Source organism: Gekko japonicus, unplaced genomic scaffold (genome assembly GCF_001447785.1).
Source record: "Gekko japonicus isolate JY-2015 unplaced genomic scaffold, Gekko_japonicus_V1.1 scaffold1001, whole genome shotgun sequence".
In the NCBI taxonomy this organism is placed as follows: domain Eukaryota; kingdom Metazoa; phylum Chordata; class Lepidosauria; order Squamata; family Gekkonidae; genus Gekko; species Gekko japonicus.
In genome coordinates this window covers 250,683-277,842 of record NW_015163117.1, presented here as the reverse complement: position 1 = coordinate 277,842, position 27,160 = coordinate 250,683, and the positions used below count along the sequence as shown (strand labels likewise).

The following is a 27,160-nucleotide window of genomic DNA, read 5'->3' as shown; positions in this document are numbered from 1 at the left end:
CCTGTCTCACACAGTGGCCAACCTGTTCCTCTTGAGGGACAACAACAGGGTATAGAGACTGAGGTCTTGCCCTCATGTTGCCTCCTGGCACTGGGATTCAGGTGCTGGCTGCCTCTGCATATGGACGTTCCCATCAGTCACCATGGCTATTAGCCACAAATAGACCTATCCTCCATGAATCCCCCTTTAAAGCTGTTTATTCTGTGACCATCACTACATCTTCTGGCAGTGAATTCCACATTTTGTTTTGTCCATCTTGAATCTACTGTTTAACAGTTTCATTGGATGTCCTTGGGTTCTAGTATTTTGGGAGAGACAGAAAACAGTTCTCTTTGTTAACTCTCTCCACCCCATGTGTAATTTTATAAACCTCTATCGTGTCCCCCCCTTAGTCATCTCTTTTCTAAACTGAACAGTCCCAGACTCTTCAGCCTTTCCTCATAGGGAAGGTGCTCCAAAGCCCTAATCATCTTGGACACCCTCTTCTGCATTTTTTCCAGCTCTGCAATGTCTTTTTTGAGAGACAGTGATCAGAATTGTACACTGTATTCTAACTGACGTTGCACCATAAATCTATACAGGGGCATTATAATATTGGCCATTTTATTTTCCTAATAATCCATAACATAGACTTTGCCTTTTTCACTACTGCAGTATACGGGGCTGACACTTTCATTGAGCTAGCCACTATGATTCCAAGATCTTTTTCCCTCTCAGTCTCAGCAAGTTCAGATCCCATTAGCCTACTGGAGGTGGGATTTTTTTTTGTCCCAATGTGCATCACCTAACACCAATGTTGAACTTCATTTGCCACACTGTCACCCAATCACACAGTTTGTGGGGATCCTCTTGGAGCTCTTCACAGTCAGCCTCGGTTCTCAACTTCCTGAATAACTTGGTGCCACCTGCAAACTTGGCCATTACACTACTAACCCCTACTTCCAGATCATTTATGAACTAATTAAACAGTACCGGCCCCAATACTGATCCTTATGGGACCCTACTGCTTACTTCCCTCCATTGTGAGAACTGTCCATTTATCCCTGCTCTTTGCTTCCTGTCATTTAACCAGTCTTTAATCCATAAGAGGACCTGTTGTCTTATCCCATGACTGCTAAGTTTACTCAGGAGTCTATGGTGAGGTGCCTTGCCAAAAGCCTTTTGAAAATCCAAGTATATAATGTCTATCGGGTCACCATGCTTGTTCGTTTTCTCAAAGAACTCCAAAAGGTTGGTGAGGCAGGACTTTTCAGAAGCCATGTTGGTTTTCCCTCAACAGGCTTTGTTTCTCTATGTGCTTAATACTTCTATCTTTGATTACAGTTTCTACTAATTTGAAAATACAGATACCCTTCCTCTGCTCCTGAATGAGGGGGAACAGTCTGCACTTCATTAGCAGTGTGAGGCATTCATCTTGCACTTGTTCTTAGATCTGACATTTTCAACATAAATGCTTAGCCCTGAGAGCCAGTTTGGTGTAGTGGTTAAGTGTGCGGACTCTAATCTGGGAGAACCGGGTTTGATTCCCCACTCCTCCACTTGCACCTGCTGATGTGACCTTGGGTCAGTCGCAAGCTCTGTCAGAGCTGTCCTTGAAAAAGAGCAGTTTCTGTCAAGAGCTCTCTCAGCCCCACCTACCTCACAGGGTGTCTGTTGTGGGGAGGGGAGGGGAAAGGAGTTTGTAAGCCGCTCTGAGACACCTTTGGGTAGTGAAGGGCGGGGTATAAATCCAATCTCTTCTTCTTCTTCTTAATAACAGTTTCATCAAGTTATTTTACATAGAAATAACAAAATGAATGAATGATACTTGGAATATCTTACAAAAATCACAGTACACCTTAGTACCCTTGACTGACCTGCTAGAAGATGCAGCAGGGTCAGAGACTGCATGCACCATATCTGTGGACAGCGCATCCAGAACACTGGTCAGGAACTCATTCTTCTTAGCTCCTGGACAACCTAAAATGGAAACAAAATTCCCCCCTTATTGTTTTCAGGAATTAATAGTACATTGCTATGGCTACATATGAGCTTGAATATGTGATACAATCAACTTCTACACTTGGGAAATGTCCAGATTCAGGTCTAGGAAAATTCAAGTGGATCTGTGATTGATAAATTACAAGTTCTATATTTAAGTTCATAGACCTTAATGTCAGAGGAAGATTTCACAGCCTGGACATCAGTGGGGTGCAAACTCACTACTAAGTTCCATTTTTGATGCATTTATTGAGGTACAGTGTTGATTTAGTGGAGTCCATCAAAATCTTTACAAGATTGTGCCAACAAACATGGAAAACAAAACAATGGCCCACAGCCTGGGAACACTCAATTTACATCCCAATTCTAAAAAAGGAGACATCATAGATTGCAGCAACTATCGGACTATCACATTAATTTCTCATGCAAGTAAAGTGATGCTCAAAATCTTACAATGGCCACTGTTAGGACAGAATATAGAGAAACATAATGGTTTCCAATTGGCAAAGGTGTCAGACAAGGATGCGTTTTATTTCCCTGTCTCTTCAATTTGTATGCAGAACACATCATAAGGAAAGCTGGATGAGGTTTAGATGAAGGTGGAGTGGAAACTGGTGGAAGGAACATTAACAATTTGGCAGAAAATATTACAATTTGGCAGAAAACAGTGAAGACTTGAAACAACTACTGCTGAATGTTAAAGCAGAAAGTGCCAAAGCAGGACTACAGCTGAACACCAAGAAGACAAAAGTAATGGCTACTGGGGAATTATACAGCTTTAAGGTTTATTATGAAGAAATTAAAATTGCTCAAGATTTTCTATTTATTGGCTCCATCATCAACCAAAAGGGAGACTGCAACCAAGAAGTCAGAAGGGGATTGAAACTGGGGAGAGCAGCCAAGAAGGAGCTAGAAAAGATCCTTAAGTGTAAGGATTTGTCTCTGGTGACCAAGATCAAGTTAATTCATACCACTGTATTCCCCATTACTATGAATGGATGTGAAAATTGGACATGAAGAAAGTTGACAGGAAGAAAGTATATTCTTTTGAAATGTGGTGTCGGAGGAGAGTTTTACAGATACTGTGAGCCACCAAAAAGACAAATAAATGGGTCTTAGACCAAATCAAGGTTGAACTCTCCCTAGAAGCAAAATTGGCTAAACTGAGGCTGTATCAGTTTGGTCCTATTATGAAAATACAGGGAATCACAGGAAAAGACAATAATGCTGGGAAAACAGGAAGACCCAACAGGAGGTGGAATTGTTCCATCCTCAGTTTGCAAGACCTGAGAACGGCTGATAATGATAGGATGTTTTGGAGAACATTAATTGATAGGGTTGCCATCAGCCAGCAGCGACTTGATGGCATGTAACACATGCACACATTTGCTTTTCTATACTATATACAGAAGATTGTGTGTGTGTGTGTGTGTACATACATATACATACATATTCTTATAACTACTCTACTAATGTATGTTTTATTCTGCTGGTCCAAATAATGATTTAATTATTTATTTATTTGGGGTAAATATACCTGTCAGCTCTTTTCCTCAGGCGAGTGTGTTTTGATGGACAGGCTGACCTTTTGAGACAAGTTCTACACTGCTGATATGTAGAATATGAAAGGAGAGAGGGCAGCAAACCCAGGCACCGCTGATGCAATTCTCACTAGATCATGACATTAGCAGGAAAGCATTTTGGCCATGTTATTCTGGAACCTTTGTATTTTACTGAAGACATAACCTTTTAGATGGCTTTAGGAGGGAAGAGCACAGGGACTGATTAATCATTTTGGAATACCTCACAGTGGGCTACTAAAAGCAGTGAGAGGAATTTACCAAAACTCAAACATTCAGTGTGACCCAATGAGATAATACTATTTAATATTTCCTAGGCAGAGACAAGGAAATTACAGTACTAAATAAGTATTAAAGGATGCCCCAGGCTAGCCCAGTCTTGGCAGATCTTGGAAACTAAGCAGGGTTGGCTTCCAAGATCTCATCTGAAAACCCTATGGGATTGCCATAAATCAGCTGGACTAGATGACACTTTCCACCACCACCAAATGAGCCACAAGCTGCTATGTATGAAGAACGGGTTCTTGGCTGTATTATGTCAAAGGAGAAGCAACTGCATATTGTTATGTCAACACTTCTTTAGGTAAGACATTCCCATTCTTATAATGCATAATATTGGCAGCAGAAATATTTCATTCTTGTAACAAGCATATCACTAGAAACCATTTAGGTAAATTCCTGTGCACTAAAGGAATGTTTCTAACCGCCCCCCCCCCCTGTGATTGTTTCAGAAATGATCTTTAGCTTGAAAACCATGCTCCTCCCAGTCATTATATCAACCAGCTGGACCCAACTAGATCCAAACAGAGAAAAGAGAACAGATAATATTTACAGCCTAGGGCATAACTTCCTTAGTATACAGGCTGCAGTTCTTCTCCAAGGTGGGGCCTTAAGCAAATAAAATATAAGCTCTGTTTTGTATTGCATGTATTTATAATTGAAACTATATTTCTTATTGGAATTGGATAGCTGCACCACCATGGCATGGTATAGCCTGATCTCATCAGATGGTGGTATAGTATTAGGCTTGCCAAGTCCCCCCGGGGGGGCATGGAAATCCCCGCCCAGAGGCCCGTTCCCCACCGCCAGTGGATCGGGTCCCGGGGGGAACTCCACCCCAACGTGCACATCACCCCGAAGTGATGCGGGCATGCCGGGCACGCTGGGATAAGTTGGCTGTGACTTAACAGCACTTTACACACACTCAGCTTAAGGGGGAGGCCTTCATGGCCTGATCTACATATACAAAAAATGGATACAGTCCTCCTGGGCTGTGCCACTTCAGAATACAGATATGGGAAACTATATGGAATTATCCATATTAAAAATGTTATTCCAGGTTTTTCCCTGCTGTGCTAGCTTTCTCTATGCAGGAGGTTTTTCATTTGTGGGAAAATTCAAACATGAAATCAAACCAAGTACTCTGAAGTCAATAAAGTCCCAGGGAGGTTGAGTTGCTTCTTTAAAACTGAGGGATGATGTAGTGGTGGCAAAAAAAAAAATTGTTTGGTTTACACAGTACTTTTGAAAGATGGAACATAAATCAGTGTTGATGCCTATTCTTCAGAGTTTGGAGATTAAGCGGCCTCTACCTGAGAAAACTATGGCTCAGTCGCATGGTACCAGCCACCATGATGGGCCCAGTTGTGCAATGGGCAACTCATTTCCCCCTGTATCCCCTTCCTCCATACAATTTCCTCTTTCCCCCCTCCTGGCAACCCTCATATCCTCACCATACCCTCACCTTTCCCTGCTTTCCTTTTCATCCACCCACTAACCTATCTTTTATTGGCCCTCCATCTTCAGCTATATTTATTTATTATTCACTACATTATACCCCACCTTTCTCCACAGCTGGGATCCAAAGCAACTTACATCATTCTCCTCTCCTCCACTTTATTCTCTCTGCAGCCATGTGAGGTAAGTTAGGCTGAGAGTGTGTGGCTGGCCCAAGGTTACCCTGTGAACTTACACAGCAGAGTAGAAAGTCAGACTTGTTTGTCCCATATCCTAGTCTGAACCTTTAACCACTACAGCACACTGGCTTTTGTGGTGTGGTAGTTGCCTGTAGCAAGCAGCTCGTACTGGGTTATGCACACAAGTTGCATGGTAGTAAGTTGCCTCATGGTTACTTCCCGGCCTGGTTGCAATAAGTCCTCCCTCAAAGGCCAAAACAACACTGAAAAGAGCCCTTTTATTGGCAGAAACCAAGGCTATCATAATAAAAGTGTAAAAAAAGTGGCAGAATAGCTACATTCAGACAATTATAAGGGAAAGAACTAAGGTAGGGATGAAGCAGGTCATCTCAAATATGAGAGAAAACCAAAAGAACTGAAAATTGACAGGGTTGTGTACATTTTCTACAGCAGCCCTCTGCAACCTTCGCAAAGCCAATGATATAGGTCAGGAGAGTCTTGTGGGAAAGATGATGCATGGTGTGGGGGGGCATCTGCAATGAGGATGAGCAATTGGGCAGAAAAAAGAGGTGAACATGATGACTGTGTCTGATTCACCTTCCTCACTATGATGGGGCCTTTCATGAACATGGCATTTTGTCCACAAAGCTCTTCCAAACTCCAGGATCAATTGGAAGTGGGGGGGTTGCTGTGGGATGAAGTGTCAAAAAGATTCTACATGAGCAAATAGGATGGGGAAGGTCCATCAATGTCTACTAGCTGTGGTATGTAAAGGGAACCTTCAAATACAGGGGCAGCATCAGGGGAAGTTTATTTGGCCTTCCAGGACAACTGGTTTGGGCACAGTGTGAAATAGAATGCAGGACTAGATGGACTGTCTGACCCAGCAGCATCTTCTTATGTTATGATCCCTTCTGCAAGCATCTAGCACCACAGTTCAAAGATCCAACCAAGAGTACTTGCCATTCGAGACATCACTCACCCCCGTTTGTGAATCAAGTTATGAGGCTCTGAATGTACGCAAATGTGCACTTGCTTTTTAGGTAATGTTGACAGAGATGAATTTATAGCAAAAGAGGTGTTGTGCTTCAAGCCTCTCTGGAAGGCATATCCTTTGATCTGAATGCCCTTCTATATCCAGGAGCTGTACATACTGTAATTATTAAGTCGTGTTCGAAATGCACTTCTGAATATGATCAGAGTACTCATTTCTTTAGCTGAGTCCTTGCAAAACATTAAGATGGTGTCTCTGAATCTTCAGTAGCATTTATAAACTTATATTTATTTGTGAAAAGAACCTGGAAGCTCAGTCCTGCACACATTTATTTGGAAACAAGCCGTCACGAGCTGGTCTTCACCCCGCTCACCCCAGGCTGGAGCGGGTGGTCAGTAGGAATTTTGGGGCATGAGTTTGCGCGACCTCAGACACTTGGGTTCTTCCTCCGTTACGTCACGGGGTTACCCTCGTCAGCTCAGGGTTCTGGAGTTAGTGTTTTGTCAGGGTCGGACCCATAGCCATGGGTTATCCCTCTCTCAAGTACCTCAGTTCAGGGAAGGTCCTCCGACTTGACCCCTTCACAGCTTACACCCAAAATCACCTCCATTCTGACCTCATCCTCTGCAGTCACGCTCTTCTCACTCCTCTTTATTCCCTCAAATCTCCTCTCCAGCCTATAACAGGTCATCCATGGATCTCATGAGCTTCCCGCCCTCTTCCCAGGATACCCATCTCTCGGTGACGCGGTCAGAACTGCAGTGCTGTCCTCCCTGGGCTCCACCTCCACATCCTCCTTTACCTGCAGGTGTGCCCCTGGCAGGTTGGGTTGGTAGAGCACCTGGTCCTTCTCAGAACACCTGGGGCCGTTGCCCTTCCGCGGCCCGTTGAAACTTGGCGTCGCTCCCCTGGGGCGGTCGCATGCTCGGCCCTTGGTTCTGCCCTCCCGCAGCTCCTCGGCCCCAGTGGGACCGCTGATTGAGCCAAGAACCTTCTTTGACGATAGGCTTGGCAGCTGGAGTGCAGGCAGGGGGCCTACCCCCTGACACAAGCCCCACTGATTTTAATGACAACTCTTTCCAAATTATTTTTGGAATAATTTATACTGAACTCCTTTAGTTAATACTATGAAGCATGCCAGAGCATGAAAAAAATCCTCTTCTTTAGAAGTAATTATTCTGTATGTTCCATAAACTACTACCTACTTTACACATTATTGACCTCATCACTGAGTGGCCAGAGTAGATAGCTAGGCAGGCACACTGACCTTTCTTATTGTATCTACTCTTCTGCCCGTGCCCTCTTTGATATGCAGATTGTAATCTCAGGGGCCAATTTCCCTTTCCTGCTTCTCTCTCACTCTGAATGAACACTTGCTCTCTACCAGCATGCACCAAGAGAGGGACATGCTGTTCTCTCTTGGCCCCATCCGCCTCCATCCTTCAGCTAGTAAATTAGTAATCTATCAATCTCTGCTCTTTCCTATCAAAAGTGTACTTCTCAAATAAAGAGAGGAGTACTTCTCTTCTAAACTTGCAGTGTGGCTTTGTGTAGCTTTGTAAGCTGAGGCTGCGGTCCCACGCGCCAGTTGAAGCAGAGGGGAAGCGAGGCTATTTCCTCTGGAGGAATTTGACACGCAATTGTGAGATCACACAGCCCTTTGAAGCTATGGGCTTAGCCCATCATTGTGTGATCAGAAGCAACTGTGGGTGAGTCGTTTCCCCCCCCTTGTTTCGCTTGCACATTTAACGAGGATTCGCACCTCTGCACTGAGGGCCCCCTATGGAGTATGCAATGATGCGCATACTGCAAGGGGGGGGGGAACAACAGCACAGAGTTGAGATGGCCTGATCAGACCGTCCTGACAGCATGAGAGCACGCTTGAGCTATCAGACAGGGGAAAGTCCATCCGTGGCCCACAACAACCTGTTTACTGCCAGACTTTCCCAGGTGTCTTTTAACTCCACTTCCGTGGCGGAGCAGCACAGGTTGCTGATGACTGCGGGACACTTCCCTGATGTTCCTGCCTGATCGCTCCCTTTAGATCTGTCAGGCATTAACACCTACGTCAGATCTAAAGGCAGGGCCGGCTCACTCACTAGGCAAACTAGGCGATCGCCTAGAGCAGGCCGGCCCTTAGGGGCGCCAAACTGCACCCAGCCCCATACTCTGAGAGTTTCTTGATTATTTGTGTTTTTCATTCTTCCTAAAATGTATTTATTTTTGAAAAATGGCAGGTGGGGGGGGGGCGCCAGAAGGGATCCTTGCCTGGGGTGCAAAATAAGCTGGAGCCGGCCCTGTCTAAAGGTGCGTGTGATCACAGCCTGAGTAACCTGGTAAAGTGACACTCCTGCGTTTGTAGCTTTATTTAAGCACTCTGCTAACTAATGGTGACTGGGGACTAACCACACCAGTTAACCTCAGTACTTTCCTCATCTCTGCCTTTCTCCTCTTTCCTTGGTCTCAATGCACTTTTTACATACTAGGGGCTGCAAGGTGATTCCTGCCACACTATCGGCAATATGTCACCATTTCTGACCTGGTTGTGTTTACATCCAGCCAGGACAACCAAGGAACCAATCTGATGCTGACATGCATAGGGATGCTCCCCACTCATAGCACTTTTACTATGTTCTTGGGACACATTTCCCTGCATACCTGCAGGGTTCTCCAGTTCTGTAGGAAAATGCTTTGTTTGTACATGGCCCCAGCTCTGGATTTAAAGATCCACAGCTGAGGCCATGTTGAATTAGATGTAATGATTTGGGCACTAGGATTTCCACCTGTTCAGGATTCTTCCTAGGACAGCTCATGAGCAGCATTCAGGACACTTATGAACTCTGCCCTGCAGTATGGGAAACCAATGGAGCTGGCAGCTGATCGTGGCTCCCTCCAGACATCTCACTAGTGAGATGGCTGCAGACTGTGGATACAGAGGCCTCAGGACACACTGGTCCTCTCTGTCCTTTGTAGGTTCAAGTGAGTCTCCCACTCTGAATAAATATCTAGTTAGCTCAGTTTCTCAGTACGTTGTCAGCCAAAAATCATATCACCACAACTGTTAGACTCAGAAACACATAATGATGATGAAAGACAGATTATTTCCAACAACAAAAGATAACACATGCGAAATTGAAGTTTGACAAGTTACAAATGAATAAGATAGATGATTACGATGATAACTCAAATAAGTAGATAGATCAAAGATGAAAACGACAAAGTGGATAATGATTTTATAGAGACTGCACATAAAGATCCAGACAGAGGTTTACATTGTATAGTTAAGATTAGAACGGTTCCATTATAGTTAGAGGGCCCAAGGAATCACAGTGGTTACCTGACCAGTGTTTGGACCCCAATATTTATTGCCCAAAAGCAGACAGTGGTGTGTGACAGTAGTGATGCACAAGCAGAAACACAAAACAGATTTAGCTCAGTTCCACTTGTGCGAGTGTGGTCTTGGATGCTGCTGTTGGGCTGGGCTGAGGCGCCTGTGGCACAGGGGCTCTCAGAATACTGAGAGGTTGTTGTGCCTTCATGGAGAGTCAGGAGACATTGAGATTGGCAACAAGTTAACTCTTTATTTGCAATACACCATTACAATACTTCTCCCAGCGTCGTGCCCAGGGCAATTCACTCCCTGGCTCTGTCATTGCCTCAGCATGTGCTGCCCTACTCTTGCCCATACCTTCTGAGTCAGACCTCCTGCTCCTCCCCACTCCTGCACACCTTTAAGTCCCTCCCTGATAGGTGAACTTGCCTGGGATAATTAGTGCGCATTGCTGCCCCACTCACTCTGAATTGACCCTGCAATTCCAGCTACATGCCTTCTTTTTTCACAGAAGTGATACATTCTGCTTATGCAAGAGCACTAGCATAAGTGGAAATTTTGCACTACATCCAGCCCATGTTCTTTGTAAGCCCTCTGGTAAGCCCATGTTCTTTGTAAGACCTCTGGTACGTGATATTATAACTGAATTCACGCTATGGGTGTGCATTATGAAATTCCTGAGCCAAAAACATACAAGAAAATCCCTGTTTGGTGTAGGGGTGTGCAAATCTCCCACAGGGGGTTTAGTTTGAGTCTTTTGGAGCAAAGTATTTGGATCCAAGATCTTTTGGACATCCTGATTTTTTTCCCCTGGGTCCAATAGAATTGAGATGAAGAAAAACAGGGGTGGGGGTGGAACAGCAAAGCCACAAAACACAGCTGAGTGGTGGGAGCACATTGCTTCCACCTCTCAGCTGTTGTCCCCATTTTTTCTGCAGTCCCTTTAAACCAGGCTGGTTTAAAGGGACTGCAGTAGATGGGGGACAGCTGAGACTGCTCTCAGCCTCACAGCTGTTTTCCCCAATTGTCCCTGTTCCCAAAAATATCAGGGATTTTTTCAGGATTTTTTCCCAGTTTCCCTGAAAAATCCCAAATACTTTTCAGATGCTGAAATATACCTGAAAAATACCACTAAGGTATTTTTTTTGGTTATATTTTTGGCTCAGGAAGATCTGGATGCACACCCCTAGTTTTATTTATTTATTTAGAAGAAGAAGAAGAAGAGATTGGATTTATACCCCGCCCTTCACTCGGAGTCTCAGAGTTTACAAACTCCTTTCCCTTCCCCTCCCCCTCCCCACCACAGACAGCCTGTGAGGTAGGTGGGGCCGAGAGAGCTCTTTCAAGAACTTCTTCTTCTTCTTTTATTTATTCAGTTTTTATCCCACTCCTTTCCCCGCCAGGCAGAGCTCAAGGCTGCTTCCAACAATTAAATTGAATTAGATGTGGGGAATCAAACCCAGTTCAACCAGATTAGAGTCCACGCACTTAACCACTACACCAAACTGGCTCTCTGGGGACATAGCCCCTCATGGGATTGGGGCTGCAACAAAAGTTGGCCAATTCAGCCAGATCCAGAGATGGTTTTTTAAAGAGGGGATGGACCACTGCCTCCTTAAGTGTCCCAGGGAACAGGCCCTCTGAGAGGGACCTGTTAATGATATCCCTTAGGGCACCCCTGAACCCATCGCAACCAGCTTTCACTAGCCACGATGGGCACAGATCAAAGAGACATGTGGTAGCGTATACGGTCAAGAGCAATTTGTCAACTTCCTCTAGGCTGAGTGGACTGAAATGATCCAGAATTGGACTAGAAGATGTGCAAGGGGCCTCGAGTTCACTCACTGTCTCAAGTGTGGCGAGTAGGTCACGGCTCCCGGAAGATATCAGGGCCCTGCGGGACGTTTTACAGTTCTGCAGGGCCTGCAAGATGGAGTCTGGTGGAACAGCTGGACCCTGACCATATGGGAGCGTGTGAGAATATCATTTGACTGTCACCCATGGAGTATGGGTCAATCTGAAATTTCTGCTCGTGCACTTTATTTGAAAACTGTACCAGCACTTTAGGATAGTGATTTATGGATTTTAGGATAACCGATCTGATTTTGGTTGATTAGTTATGAATTTTATGATGGATTTTAATTGTATTTTATGCACAGTGTAAGCCGCCCTGAGCCTGCTTTGGTAGAAAGGGCGGGGTATAAATCGAATTAAATAAATAAATAAATAACATATGCCTCAGGGCCATGCATTGGTGAAGATGAAGAAGAAAAGGTTTGTATACATCACTTTCTCTACCTTAAGGAGTCTCAAAGCAGTTTACAATCACCTTCCCTTCCTCTCCCCACAACAGGCACCGTGTAAGGTACGTGGGGCTGAGAAAGTCCTGAGAGAACTGTGACTGGCCCAAGGTCACCTAGCAGGCTCCATGTGGAGGAGTGGGGAATCAATCCTGACTCTCCAGATTAGAGTCTGCTGCTCTTAACCATTACATCATGCTGACTGTCAAAGACGGGTGTAACTTGGCTCCTGCACTAATTCCCTGGTCAAAATGACCCCCACCCAGCTGGTTTAAGTCCTGATTGGGGGGGGGGGGAGATAGTTTTAAGTACTTGCACACACACACGCACACACCCAGAGTTAAAAACAGTTTGTGGCAATTACTTTGGGATGAAGAGTTAAGCGGCCCTTTCCCAGAGCCACTGTCCTGATCCCTATGACTTTCCCCCACATGGCTGCTATTTGATACTACATTGTACCTCCTGAACAACTCTGCCTAATGATATGCCACTTGGCACAGTCTAAGACACGGCATGCAGGATGATAACATCATCTCTGGTGCTGCCCGAATGCTGTGTCTTACTGGAAGATGGCAGATGGGGATCGTGCTCATCCCTTGCCAAAGCTGTGGGACTGGGAAACCAGAAGAAGTCACACAGACTGGGTGGGGTGGGAGTGAGGCAATCAAGGTGCTGAGAGGAGCTGGGAGGCGATGCCTGAGCACTCACCTCTTGTTTGCAGGAGCAGCCAGCCCCCAGGAACTAACCGTGGCATGGATCCAGTCTGGGCTGCTACACCTAATCCTCCATGACCCATACTGCACAGACCCAGTTCATGGCGCCAAGCCTTGCTTTTCTCTACAATAGAAGCCTGACAGTACCATGGGTGGGGTGAAGGTTTTCTGGCAAGCAGGAGGGAGGGAGGCAGCTCTGCCCAACTTGACGGGAATAGGATTGGAATTGAGATGCAGTGGCACAAGTAACTGCTTGCACCACGGCACCTAAAGGCAAAAGCATCGCATTCCGCAGCCAGATTCTCATAAATCTTTATCAGAGTTCTTGTAGACGGCAACGGGCAGAATCTTAGTTTGACGTTTCCCAGACTTCCTTGATTAGAAATCCAGGTCGCACATCTGATTGATCTGATCCAGTTCTTCAACTTAGAAATCTGCCTCTCTTTTATGCAGAGTGTGATTCTGCTTACACAGCCAGGATCTAGTCAAACTGTATAGCTATTTATTGAACATTCATTTGAAATGGTTTTGCTTTTGAAGGTCGGGACCAACCCTGAAGTTTCAGGAAAGGGTAGGATAATTATAAAACCTAATTTCCGGAAAGTTATTGAGTTCTTCTTTTTCCCACTGTTATTTTGTCTGTCACAGCAATATGTTACAAGGAACTTGGGCTCTGGCCATGCTGGTGTATTTCTCGTACATGACAAAAGGAATGGTAAAGCTTCTTAAAATCTGTGACCACTGGAAAAACAAATTGCCATGGAAAAACACAGCCAAGATATTTTTGGTGAGAGCGTCAGACCAGGATCTGGGAGACCCAGGTCCGGATCTCCACTCTGCCAAGAAAGCTTGCTGCGTGACCTTAGGCCGTTCATACATGCTCAGCCTAACCTACCTAACAAGATTGTTGTGAAGATAAAAGGGAGGAAAAAAGAATAAAGTAAGTCACTCTGGGTCCCCATTGGGGAGGAAAATAGTGTATAAATGAAATAAATAATAAACGTTAATATGTTGTTTCTAATGTGTTTTTAAAACACCCTGTAAAGATTAAATTTTTCTGCCTAGGGTAAACCGAGGTGTTTCACATTCTCTTCTGAGTTTACCATGGCCCATTAATCCTACACCTGCGACTCCTGACATTTCTGTGAACACAAGCGGAACAACATATTTTTTAAATAAAATGAAATAAATGTAAACCATCTCACATCTGGAAACATGCAGCACGATACAAAATATGGGAATAAGCCAGATCTTTCTGATATTAAGCTTTGGAAAGCCTAGCTAATATTTCCCCCCCTGATATATAGATCATTTTTAACAGAACAGAAGGATATTATTTCCTTCCTTCTGCTCTGGAGTGTTTACTGAATTTGGGGGCATTTTAAGTTTCTCCAGACTGTTCAGATTAGGAATTACGAAGAGACAAAAGCCCATGAAGCCAAGGTGATGGTAAAAACAGGATTATTATGCAATGCAGTTATTGTGACATCGCTCAGCCTCTTCTGGGTATTATGTTTCTTGAACTCTTATCTTGGGTACTAGGAGATCACAGCTTGCCTGACTGCCATTTTGTGTGAAAAGGGTAACGGTTGTATTTTGCAGTTTCAGTATGTGCAGGTGGGTACACTTGAAAAACAGGTTTGAGGTAGTATGCATGCTGGCTAGAAAATACATGCATTGGCATTTTACAAAAAAGAAGCAGACAGTTGTACAAAGACAGTTGTATGCAGCATGTTTTCCCAGTATGTGAAACAAGAACGCCAGACCTGTAATGCCTGAAAAGGGCTCTAGTCTAGGCAAAGGGTGCCAAGCCCTCAGTTCTGCCTCTTAGCCAGGGAAATCTTCACCAGACAACCCGAGGTTCCACGGCACCATTTCAGAGAATGAGGTAACAATCAGTGCAGGAACTGCCAGGGTATGCCACGGACACTCCTTGCCGCAAAGCCGTTTAACAGTAAACCTTTTCTACTGGTAACAGTAGTGAAAAACCACAAGAATTCCATAAATAAGGCGCTCCTTTGCAAAAAGCTACATACAGCCCTAAGTATAATTACTTAGTGGGAATCAATGAGTAGGCATAGTTACCTGTGGATTATGTCTGCCTCTCGGTTGACTTTGCTTATCTGGTAAGACTTGCTGTTTTATCTGTCTTTCATGAGGACAATTATCTGGCTATTTGCATGCTCATCTCCAATATGTTTGCAACCAGGGCGGAAAAGGAGACCCTCAAAACTCATTGGATGAGCAGAGAAAAGAGAGATGGCCTGGATAGCCTAATGGTCGCTTTGCGGAAACAGCAGGAGAGGGTTCGTTGCTGTTGCCGGCCAAAAGACATTTGGCAACCCTAGTTAGTTGCTGTTGCAAAACCCAGCTCATATATCAGCGAGATCAACTCCTGCTGCTCATCCCAAACCCCAGAAAACGTTAGTTGGTTTCACAGCTCGAGCCTTTCCCCCTTTTAACACCCAGCCAATGAGTCTTCGTTTCAGGTGGATAGCCATGTTGGTCTGCGATAGAAGGGCAACGCTCGAGTCCAATAGCACCACAAAGACCAACAAGATTTCCTGGGCATAAGCTTTTGAGAGTCCAAGCCGACTTTGTCATGGTATCTGTCTCAGTCTCCATGGGCATGGGGAGAAGAAGAGAACTCAGTAACAGCAGAACCTTGTAATTTTCATTTAGTATTCAGGGTTTTGAAATGGAAGTTTGGAGAGAGACCCAGTATTGCCATTATTTATCTATTATTTGTTTGTTTGCTAGAACCTCAATGATCTGACATACTTGTGTGTTTACACACTATGGCTTTTGGAATCACAATATGGTGAAATATACCCAAGGGGCTCATGTAAGATTTTGAGAAAGACAGTGCTAATGTGATGGCTAGTCCTTGTGTGTCAGCTTTAGTCCATATATGCTTCAGTGTTAGAACAAAACCCAGTGGCTGCCTCTTTAAAATCAGGCCTACAAGAAGGTGGTACTTTCCTGGGAATGAGGGGCCCTGTAAAGTGGGGCAGTCCTATACAATTTGGGATAGCTGGAGGGTAAGGTGACCTATGTTCAGCAACAACATCTAGGTTTTTAACAGCAGTTGTGATTAACTTGGGCTCCGATCACACCACCGAGGAACTGCGCGTTTATGCAATCAGACTTCCGCCCACCCGCACCGCAGTTCCCTATGCTACTGACGTTTCCTTGGTGGTTTTTTGCGCCACTTTTTTTGTCAAGTCACAGCTGACTTACGGCAACCCCAAAGGGTTTTCAAGACAAGAGACATTCAGAGGTGGCTTGCCATTGCCTGCCTCCATGTCATGACCCTGGTATTCTTTGGAGGTCTCCCTTCCAAATACTGACTAGGGTCGACCCTGCTTAGGTTACAAGATCTGACAAGAGTGGACTAGTCTGGGCTGTCTAGGTTAGGGCTAATTTTATAACACATCTATTGTTAGAAAACCTAACGGGTGAATTTCAAAGGCTAAACATATTGAAAACGGACAGCCAGACACACAGCCGGAGCCTTAATTAAGAAACTAAATTCAGTTGAGACTTTCTGTGGCTTTCAAACCTCTTAATGCCATTCAAAAACTAATTGGTGACATGGCGTATATGAAATGCTGGCTTCTTTTCTCTTACTAATTGCAGACGTTATTTTCAGTTTGGCATGTTATTGAGTAATATGTTCCAGGTTCATCTGAAAGAAATAAAAGGTGTGGTTTTGGATAATTTCCACTCCTTTCCATTCAGTTGTCATATATGCATAATGAGCACTTACCCTGAGATTAACGAAGCATTAAGTGAACGTCTAAAAGGAAAACATATTGATGTCTTAATTCATGGGAATTAACACAGGAAGGGAAAAGAGAGAAGAGAGAAAAGCCTTGTACAAAGGGAGAATACAATGAAGAATGGTGGGCAAGTTGCTCAGTGAGCATATTCCAAAGAGGTGTAAGCACTTCTGTTCCATTCATTTCAATGGTGTAGTTAAGCACAAAGTTGATGCACTTTTATTCAGTTCAATGAGACTGAAATTTTTCATTTCTCCAAGGATTTCAGGAAAGCACACGTGGGGCGATCCTGCATCTAACATTTGCTCCACATTTTCTCAACACTGAGGAAAAGGTGCAGCTCAAAACCACAAAACCTCAAAACCTTGGGGCAACACCATACTGACTGCAAAGTCACCCCTGAATGGACATAAATCTATGCAGAAGGTACTATAAAACCCAATGGTCAAAGAAAGTCAAAGCGGCATGGAATCTAGAGGGCACCATAAAATCCGATAGTCAAAGAAAGTGGAAGCAGCATGCAATGCAGAGGGAAATTTCTGTCCCAACATGGGTTTCATAAAACTACAGAGGGAAAAGCCAACGCAGAATTGCCCATGATCCCCCTGCTATTTATTTTTATAACAACCCTGGGAGGCAGGCAAAACTGAAAAAGAATGGCCCAAAGTCTTCAGGGATGACGAGGATATTAAAGTGTCTCTTCCCAGTCCTATTCCAACATTTTAGCTGACTTGTGTAAGGGCTTGCTTGTAAAAATTCCTTTGATACACCTGTGAGAAATAGGTTGCAGGATTATGAACTTATTTGCTACTATAGAGTAATGGCTACGAACTGGGATATCCACTGCTCAGCCACAAACTCACTAGACAGGTTGCCAAACTACAGGTGGGGCCTGGAAATCTCTCAGAATTTTAGCTGATCTACAGACTACAGAGATCAGTTTTCCTGGAGAAAATAGTTGCTCTGGAGGCTGGACTGTATGGAATTATACCCTGCTGAGATTCTTCCCCTTCCTAAACCCTGCCCATCCCAGAATCCACCTCCAAACCTCCAGGAAATTCCTAACACAAATCTGGCGACCCCATCACTTAGGCAAGCCATCACTGCTCAGCAGCCACATAGCCAGGAATTTGGGGTTGGTGGGGCATGGGGAAATTTTGTGGGGCAGGAGGGGAGGGGAGGGGGGAGGGAGAGGGGCAGCCACATGCCTTGCCTGAACTCCAAGCAGCAATTTTGCCACTTGGAGATCAGGCGTGGGCAGCCCCCGCTAGAAAAACAGCATTTAAAAGGAACCTTTTAAATGCTGTTTTTCTAGCAGGGTCTACCCACGCCTGATCTTCAAGTGGTGAAATCACTGCTTGGAGTTCAGGGAAGGTGTGCGGCCGCCCCTCTCCCTCACAGGAGGTGATGGAGAGGGGTGGCTGCCAGCTGCACACCTTTCCTAAACTCCAAGCTGCTCCAGCAGTTGCCCCTCTCCCCCTGCAAGGGAGGGGGCAGCCACACACCTTCCCTGAACTCCAAGTGCCGATTTCACCAATTGGAGATCAGGCGAGGGCAGCTCCCACTAGAAAAACAGCATTTAAAGGGTTCCTTTTAAATGCAGTTTTTCTAGTGTGGGCTGCCCATGCCTGATCTCCAAGCCACAAAATCGCTACTTCGTGTTCAGGGAAGGCATGTGGCCAGCAGTTGCCTCTGTCCCTCACCTCCTGCAAGATTTAACGGGGCCACTGATCAGCTGAAGGGCCCTTTAAATCTTGGAGGAGGGGAGGGAGAGGGATGGCGGCAAGATTTAAAAAGGACCCTCCAGATGATCAGAGAGCCACGTGCTCCTGCCAATCAGCTGGAGGGCCCTTTTAATGTCACAGGAGGGTAAGGGGGGGAGAGGAGCAGCAGCTGTTATGGGGCATACTTGTATTTATATTCCAGTTTTTTCACCATGAAACTCAAGTTGGCATATATAAGATTCCCATGAAATATCCCAGTCAGGCACTTACCAAATCCATGTTGCTGGTATTATTTCAGACCATACCCTGGGACCTAGCTAATATCCTGGTACTTAATAAGATTATTGTAAAAATCACTGAGAAATATATTACCACACTGGAAACTACACAAAGAAAAAAGGCACTGGGGGACAATCTGAAATGAAAAAAAGGGGGGGCTAAGTAATGCCTCTCCACATTTCTGCTCCAAATTCCTATCTTGATGAAGTCCCTGCTTTAAAAGCAAAGCATCTGGGCTCTATTACATGAGTATTATGAGGTGATGTATATGAAACACTCTAGAGACTAAGAAATGCTGATTGTTGAAAGCTTGCAAGGAGGTAACCTGGTGTTGATAGCTTGCATCCAATGGCTGTTTTCCACCACCAGGACACTTTCATTGGCAGAGGGTAGAATCATCTCCTCTGACATTGGCCGAATCTACATATGCATTTTAGAATCAACTTGGTGCCGCTGTTATCCCATGTGGTTTAGAACTGCTGCGCCTCTGCTTTCAAGTTAGCATTAGGGGAGCTGTCCACTTTGTCTTTTGTTCAATTATCTAATTACAATCTATTGTTCATCACTAGATGGCCCCTGGGGGTTACTGGAGTGTTCTGGGACTGGAATGAGAGGCCCCACAGTGGAATGGTAGCCCCTGGGGTTAGCAGGAGTATTCTGGGACTGGAATAACTGGCTCCCAGAGTGGAATGACAACTCAGGGGATAGGAGATGTGTCCTGGGACTGTAATGATAGGCCTGGCATTCCAGTTCCAGGACACTCCACTTACTCCAAGGGGATGTCATTCCACTGTTGAGCCTGTCATTCTACTCCCAGAACACAACTGCTACCCGGAGGGGCTGTCATTCCACTCTGGGGCCTGTTATTCCAGTCCCAGAACACTGCCGCAACCCCCAGGGGCTGTCATTCCACTCTGGAGCCTGTCATTCGAGTTCCAGAACACTCCTGCTACCCCCAGGGGCTGTCATTCCACTCTGTGGTCTCTCATTCCAGTTCCAAAACACTCCAGCTACCCCCAGAGGCTGTCATTCCACTCTGGAGCCTGTCATTCCATTCCCAGAACACTTCTGTTACTCCTAGGGTCTGTCATTCTTACCCCTGTGAACTTTAAAATGAGAAACGCCATGACTACAAGGCAGGAATTGAAACTTTTTGAGCCAAATGCAAGCTCTTACTCGAAAAAGCTGCTGACTGTGCTCCGCGAAGTAAATCCCCCCCCCCGGGTGAACTTAAAAATGTCCCATAAAGCAGGGGGGGGTGTCAAAAAAATAAATTGTTTGAAAGCGGATAGATAAGTTTTGGAAGATAAGATTTGAGGGCTGGTACATAGCTATGAGGAAATAGAGCCAAGCGGGAATAAAATTAGAAACGCCATTTCTGGATTTAAACATTTTGAGATAAATGCAAGCTCTTACTGCAGCAGTAGTGAACTTAAAAATGTTCAATCGGTCTGTAAAAGGGGTCATGAAATAAAAGCTTCAAAACAAGATAAAAATTTTAAAAATGATTTTGGGGGCTAGCTAGTAAAAAGAGAAAAGAGTACTGTTGGAATCGAACCACGAGTTACCGTCTAGTTTTTTGTGCACAACCTGTTGGAATTATTTAAGAATTAGCAGAGCAACAGCTCCAAAGTGTCTGCATTAAGTTGATAGCACAACGAAACCAGAAAGGAGGGGTTAGAGCAGCAAAGAACAGCATTCATTTAAACCAGTGCGGAGCGGCTATGACAATGGAGTCACTACCAGAGGTTGGGAAACATATGCAGACACTGATTTTTATACTGGCGCACTACCAGCATGAAACCGGATGCAAATGTAGACAGTTTGTTGGAGGACGGGAGCGAAAATGTCAGGAAACCAGCAAGAAACTCACATGTGGATTCAACCATTGTGCCCAGAACTGTCCCTAGAGAAATTTTCAGGGGTGACGAAAGCTATGGGGGAGGGAAAGGTAAGAAGGTCATGTTCTATAAGTTCTTCTCCAGTCATGTATCCACATAATATACAGCATGATTTATAATATTATTTATTTTGCTTCTAGAACAGAGGTCTATTTTTATGTATGATTTATCATAATGCTTACACCTACATGTAAGGTGTGTCTACCATTGTTGTCAATCTCCGGATGAGAATGTAACGCCAGCAATGGGAACGTGTTCCTGGTTTTAGGACCAGGTTTCCCATATAACAGCCCTTACTTTCCTTATTTTTTTGCAAATCAGCAAATAAAAATGCATCTCAGAATGATAAGGAGCTTTCCACAGAATTATCTATGGTTTCCGAAATGTGTGCGCATAAAACTGAGGCAGTATTTAAGAAAAAGGACTCTTTTTATGGGGGGGAAATCTTGATATTTATAAAAAACACAGAACTTGTCACTGTGGATTTTATAGCTCTGTTGCTTAACCCAAAGTGAAAACACAGAAAGCCCAAACTCTTCAGCAAACACAGGGCAAATGTTCTGCTTTCCTAAACTGCAATGTTGGCAAGCGAATGAGCAGTAATGATTGCACAGTGGAATCCCTGTTCTTTACAGGTGTTATCAACACAGGGGGTGGGGATCTCTCGGGGGTATCATGCTGTGTTTTAATTTCAGCACGCTTGGGAATAAAATGGTTGACCTGAGGAAGGTTTGACTTGATGTCATGAATAATTCACCCTCAGTGAATTCTCTGTACTGACAAGGAAAGGCCAGTTAGGGAGCTTGTCAAGAAACATTCCTAGCAAAAATCTCATGCTTCTTCTTTGCATAGCCACCTATATTGTGTGGCTTTGACAGCTTACATAAATAATTTCTTGTTAAAGGGTTGAAGTTGAAACCACATAATGTTACACTGCAGGTTCAAAGATGTAACACAGAATCAAGTGTTTACTTTAGAAATAGCTTTGCCCACAAGAATGTTTTCCATTCATGCAGAGAATGCACCACAGAAATCTATCTTTCACAAGAAACCTTAGACCAACAAATACATTCCTCACGTGACAAGAATATACACAAACACTTTACCTTAGCAAGCTACTAAACAGTATAAAGTTGCCCAATGTTAAAACACAGTCCATGGAAAGATAACACATATGCCACTGGATACCTTTCAGTTACAAGCTTGTACATTCTACTGATGCCTGAAGCACATTTTATGGTTGTTGCAGGGGTGCCATCAACTATGGCCTCATTTTGGCAAACCATATCAAACCCACATGAATAGGAGCTCTCATTATGCAAGCTCCAATGCTTTTCTCAGTTGCCACTGGGAATATGGGACAAAGTATGCAGTCTTATAAAACACTAGTCCCTGTCCCACTTGTTGAGCATTTCCAGGGCTATTTTTGGGCAGGAACGCACAGGAACGGAGTTCTGGCTGGCTCCCAAGTTGTCATTAGCATAATAGGTCACACCCAACAGCAGAAACTCATTAGGATTGGCTACATTAGGGGTGTGTGGCCTAACATGCAAAGGGGTTCCTGCTACAAAAAAAGCCCTGGGTTTTGACAACAAACAAGGTAAACAGAATAAAAAGCAAGAGGTGGGTATGGCTGGATGACCACACTTCTGGTAACATGGGGGTGCAGCCTAATATGTTAATATGCTGTGCTGTCAGGGGTGTGGCCTAATAGGCTAATGAGTTCCTGATGTTGGATGTGGCCTATTATGCTAATGAGTTCCTGCTGGGCTTTTTCTACAAAAAAAGCCCTGAGCATTTCTATATGCTTTGGTGAGTTTGGTGAAGGTTAGCCACAAGGAGGCAGTTTTCAGTGGCATGCATTCCAGCTTGCACTTTTGTTAGAATTGTGAAAACGTTACAGCCAGTTTAATTTCCTCTGTGTTACATGCTCACAATTGAAAAGCTGTTCCCTATGATGACACCCCATCTGGCAGCAGTAGGTAACATCTAATGTTTCTCATCATGCCCATCCATTCAAATAACCTTCCTGAACATACTGCAAAATCTCTGATGCCTCACAAGTTCTGTGACACCATCAATTGTTGACTTAAAAACAACCTGCTATAAGGACAAGCACTTTGGTAGCTTTAAGCCACCTGTACTGGTGGAATTGCACTAATGGTCATTGGTCCTCTTATTGTATTAAGAAGCTTCAGGAATGCAGCCAAAATATAACACTTTCTATTGTACACTAAGAAGTCTACCTTTAATTAAATAAGCTGCAAAGGAACAAACAGTAAATTACCCAGGCAATCTGGTATGAGCTAAAGAACAGAGTGTGTAAATATGAGTTGGGGGAATGCAACAGTTTATTCTCTAAAACAAATTCTGTTAAAAATTATATAGTAGAAATAGCACAGCAAGGTAAATAAGGTTAATTTTCTCTTCACTAAGAACTAGCTTTGATTGAGGTGGTTAACATATGTTTTGGCTGGACTATCACAGAATGTTCCTCTTTACCAAAAAAAATCCTTCCATAAAAATGACACGATGGCCTCGTTCACAGGGTGAATTTGCCGCGGAAGAGCCACAAATGGTGGGTAGATTTTCCGGGCGCAATCACACCGCAATATCTGGCAGGCGTAGCCGCCGAAAATGCACGGTTAAAAAATACCTGACCAGAAGTACTGGCAAAGGGTTTGCCACAGGCTGCCGACAGACTCCGTCCATGAGATCGAGCCGCCACGGCTTTCCCCTCCGGACATCTTCATTGAAGCACATGCGCCAAGGAATGGAACCATGGTTTGCTGCCGACGCATCTGATCACGTTGTTGCGGGTCTAATTGCGTTGCCACAAATAGCTACACCTCCCCCCGCATTTTCCGGCATGTGTGACCGGGGCCAATATCATATAGAAGATTTGACTACAATTCTCTTTCCTGATATTTAGTTCCTTTATACAGGGAATTTTTTTATATTGAAGGTCAAATCGGACATTAATAATATCAAAGATCTCAGTCTATCAGCAAAAGGTAAACTGCAAGTATATGCAGCTCTGACTTGTACTTCCCAACTCTCTTGTTAGTTATCAGACGCCGCCTTTAAAAATCTATTTTTCCTTTAAAATACCAACATAAGGTTGAGGGCATCAATGTTTTTAACATTAATGGATTAACATCAACAGTCTAATGGTCAACATTTAAGAACATAAGAACATAAGAGAAGCCATCCAGTCCAACACTGTGGCAAAATACCAGGTGCCATCAGAAGGTCCACCAGTGGACATCTTCTATGATTGTTTATCTCCATCACAACTATTCTGGCCTTTCACTAGATCTATATTTGAAAAGGCAATGAGCATAGTCCATTAAGCAGTGCTGCTATACATTTCCCATACATTCAAAGCCCTTTGCAGAAGTGTCAATGGAAATTTCATAGCAACAAGTGGTTGGTGGGTTGTATTCTATGAGATCATAATAATAATATTATAATAATAATAATACTTTCAATTTATTAATCGCTTTCTCCAGTGGGCTCAAAGCGATGTACAGTTACACATTAGACAGGGGTCTAACAATGTTCAAAGGGGATAGGGAGAACAACATATATTCATTTTTAATTGTACACGCTGTCACTGCACGGTGTAAACGTCTTCTGGCTTGGCTCAGTCATTTTCCGAATGGCTGCTTGTCGACCAGGCTTCAGGACCCGTATGTCATATCGCCACACTGCCACCGCCTGCCCAGAGACATCCACTGCAGGGATTTTTGTAGCCGAGAAGTTCTTTCACCTTTTTTCGACCTCAACCAGGAAGTCCCGACCGTCAGCTAACACCCCCCCACAAGGGAGATTCGTGTGCCCACCCTCTCTAAGGAGTGGTTCCTATTTTATCTACTTGCCAAAGCTTTCGAATCGCTGGGTGGACGATGAGCTGGGGACAACAGGCTGGCTGCTCACACCAGTGCGGGGCTCGAACTAACACAGTTCGGATGTTAAGACAGTAAGAATTCTACCAGCTGAGCTTATTGCAGAAGCAGGGATTTGGTAAAGTGGGACTGAGTGGATTGTAGTAGAGTCGGGTTAAGGAGAAAGTAAGTATTAATCTTTTAGCATAGAAGTTCGTTTTCTGGCTAATATTTTGCTTTTAGCTTGGTTACTTAAGAGCTTAAAATAGTAAAAATAATGAGTTCACATTATGGATACACTGTTTCGCCTTAAAAATAAACCCGTTTTTCACAAAGCCTATAAAAGCCATCTGAGAATGTTTAATACTTATATAGTCATATAACTGTCTAACCATAAGGAATATATTTATTACCTTTTAGGAAAGATATAGAGGTAGTACCAGTTATTACACAAGGATTCTAAAATCAAGTCTGATCTGGCCATGTTGGATGAAAAACAGCTTTCGTACAAGCACACTCTTTGGAGGTTCAAAGTTACTGCTGGCCTATCTAGAAGGAATCATGTATTTTTATAAAACTTCTCAGATACTAGATGCTGTACAGTAAGTAGGCTAAAAAGAGCAAACCCTGCCCCAAGACTTTCAGCAAAAAAATGGAGAAGACCATCAGGGCAGGAGAAGAGATGTAAAAGGAAAGGGAAGAGGCAGCGAACAGAGTTGAATGACTTGGAAGAAGCTGTTTACAAGAACAGAATGCTGCCAGAACAGCTAGTACAGATAAAACAAGGTCAGTAACAGAGAAAGTTGAGATCACCTGAAGGCCTTTCCAATTGCAGACTTCATTACATTGTTTTACACACACACACACACACACAGAGAGAGAGAGAGAGAGAGAGAGAGAGAGAGAGAGAGAGAGAGAGAGAGAGAGTATACTTTCTTGAAATTGAAAGTTGATAGGGTTGCTCCAGTTATTTTGCTTCTTTTTATAACTTTTACAAAAAGGGGATCTGCAAAGACTTAAGGGGTCATTTCATCTTTCCCTTCCCTGAAAACCTCCAAAGCCTCTCCCTTTTTCATTCTTCTTTCTCTCCTTCCCACCCACCAACTAACCAACCTTTTATCTGCCCCCACCTATATTTGTTATTTATCTTTTTATTTCATTTATATGCCATGTTTCTTGACTATGGGGACCCAAAGCTGTTTACATCATTCTCCTCTACTCCAGTTTACCTTCACAACAACCCTATAAAATAGGTTAGCTTGAGAGCGTGTAACTGGCCCAAGGTCATCAAGTGAACTTTCATGGCAAAGTGGGGATTTGAATCTGGGTTGCGTACACCCTAGTCTAACTCTCAAACCACTATGCCACTCTGGTTTCCATGGGGTGGCTGCAGTTGCAAGCAGCAAGGCTTGGGTGAGCCATTCAAGTCAGTTTGTTGCTATTTCCAGGGAGGCTGCTGCTGTCCCTGATGAGTCCTCCCTTAACAGTCAAAAGAACCCTGAAAAGGGCCCTTCCTCCCATCCTTTACTGGCAGAAACTATGACCTGAAGGCCTGTACAATGCCAAATGCCAGCTTCAGAAAGGAGACCACAAGACTAGAGATGGGCATGAACTTTGTCATGAACCTAAATTCGTCACAAAAATCACTGGGTTGTGGTTTGTGAGCCGAGGTCTGTACCCATCCCTATCAACTATCCTCCACATTTTTAAGAGGTTCAGGCAGCTTGTGATAGTAAGACGGATCATTGAAATGGCTTACATCCATTTCAGTCTTACAGCGGGGCTTGTGCACCTGTCAGCTGTTAGGCTGAAATAGATGCAAGCCATTTCAGCAATCCCTCTTGCTTCCCCTGTGGTTCCAAGTCGGGGGGAGTGAAAAAGTGGGGTTTAATGGCTCACAGCCTTTTAAACCTAATAGTTGACAGGCACACCAGCCCTGCTGTATGGCTGAAATGGACCTGCATGTGGTGGGAAGGGCTCTCCTGGCCACAGGCAGATCCTGGCTGCCATGGCTTCTCCTTTTGTGGTGCACTTTAAACCATGCCACAGGAGGAGAAGCTAACCCTAGGATCTGCATGTGGTGGGGAGGGCTCTCCTGGCCACAAGTGAATCCTGGCTGCCATGGCAAAGTGATTTAAACCCTCTGGTTCTGCTCACTACTCTTCAAAGTGGGGAGGACCAAACCAGAAGGTTAAATATGGGATGAAGTACCTCCCAAGGGCATTTTACCTCTTCCTTTCTTCTGCCATGGCTTTCCCCAGCCAGCAAAAAGGAAGGGTTGAAGTGCCTCCAAGGAAGAGCTATTAGTGCTGCCAAAACCAGAGCAGCTGATAAAACTGTTTGCAGAAAGGAATCTGACAGTGGAGAATTAGGGGGTGGTGAGGATACATCCATCCCCTCCACATCCCAACTCCTTGAAGCTACTCTTGCCTCGAGTCCACCCCTCCATCAGTCCTCCCAGCCCACCACAGTGGCTAAGCTCTGGCCTGCCCCAATTTTGGGTCCTCATTTTCAGGCTGCACTTTGGGAGTATTTCTGCACCCTCCCCAATGGCTCCTGCGTGCACAGTGCCTCCTGTCTGCTGTCTGTGGCCAGCAGAAAGAAGAGGGTGAAATGCCCCCTGGAAGGCAGTTAACTCCTTCCTATCTGGTGGCTCCTTCCTGGGAGCTCCCCAACCCCACTTTCTCCTGGCCATGGCTCACCACAGCCAGGAGAAAGGTGACCCCAGGATCTGCGTGTGGCAGGGAGGACTCTCCCAGTCACAAGCAGATCC

At 44.4% G+C, this 27,160-nt stretch overlaps 1 protein-coding gene across 2 annotated transcripts in view; it reads right to left on the bottom strand.

Moving 5' to 3' along the window:
* SMOC2 (SPARC related modular calcium binding 2) overlaps positions 1–27,160 on the bottom strand; it is a 213,281-nt gene that overhangs the window by 7,635 nt on the left and 178,486 nt on the right. For both annotated transcript variants that reach the window (XM_015406852.1, XM_015406853.1), the window contains exon 10: positions 1,857–1,959. In XM_015406852.1, coding sequence (XP_015262338.1) covers positions 1,857–1,959 — 103 coding nt within the window. The remainder of the gene's footprint in view (positions 1–1,856; positions 1,960–27,160) is intronic.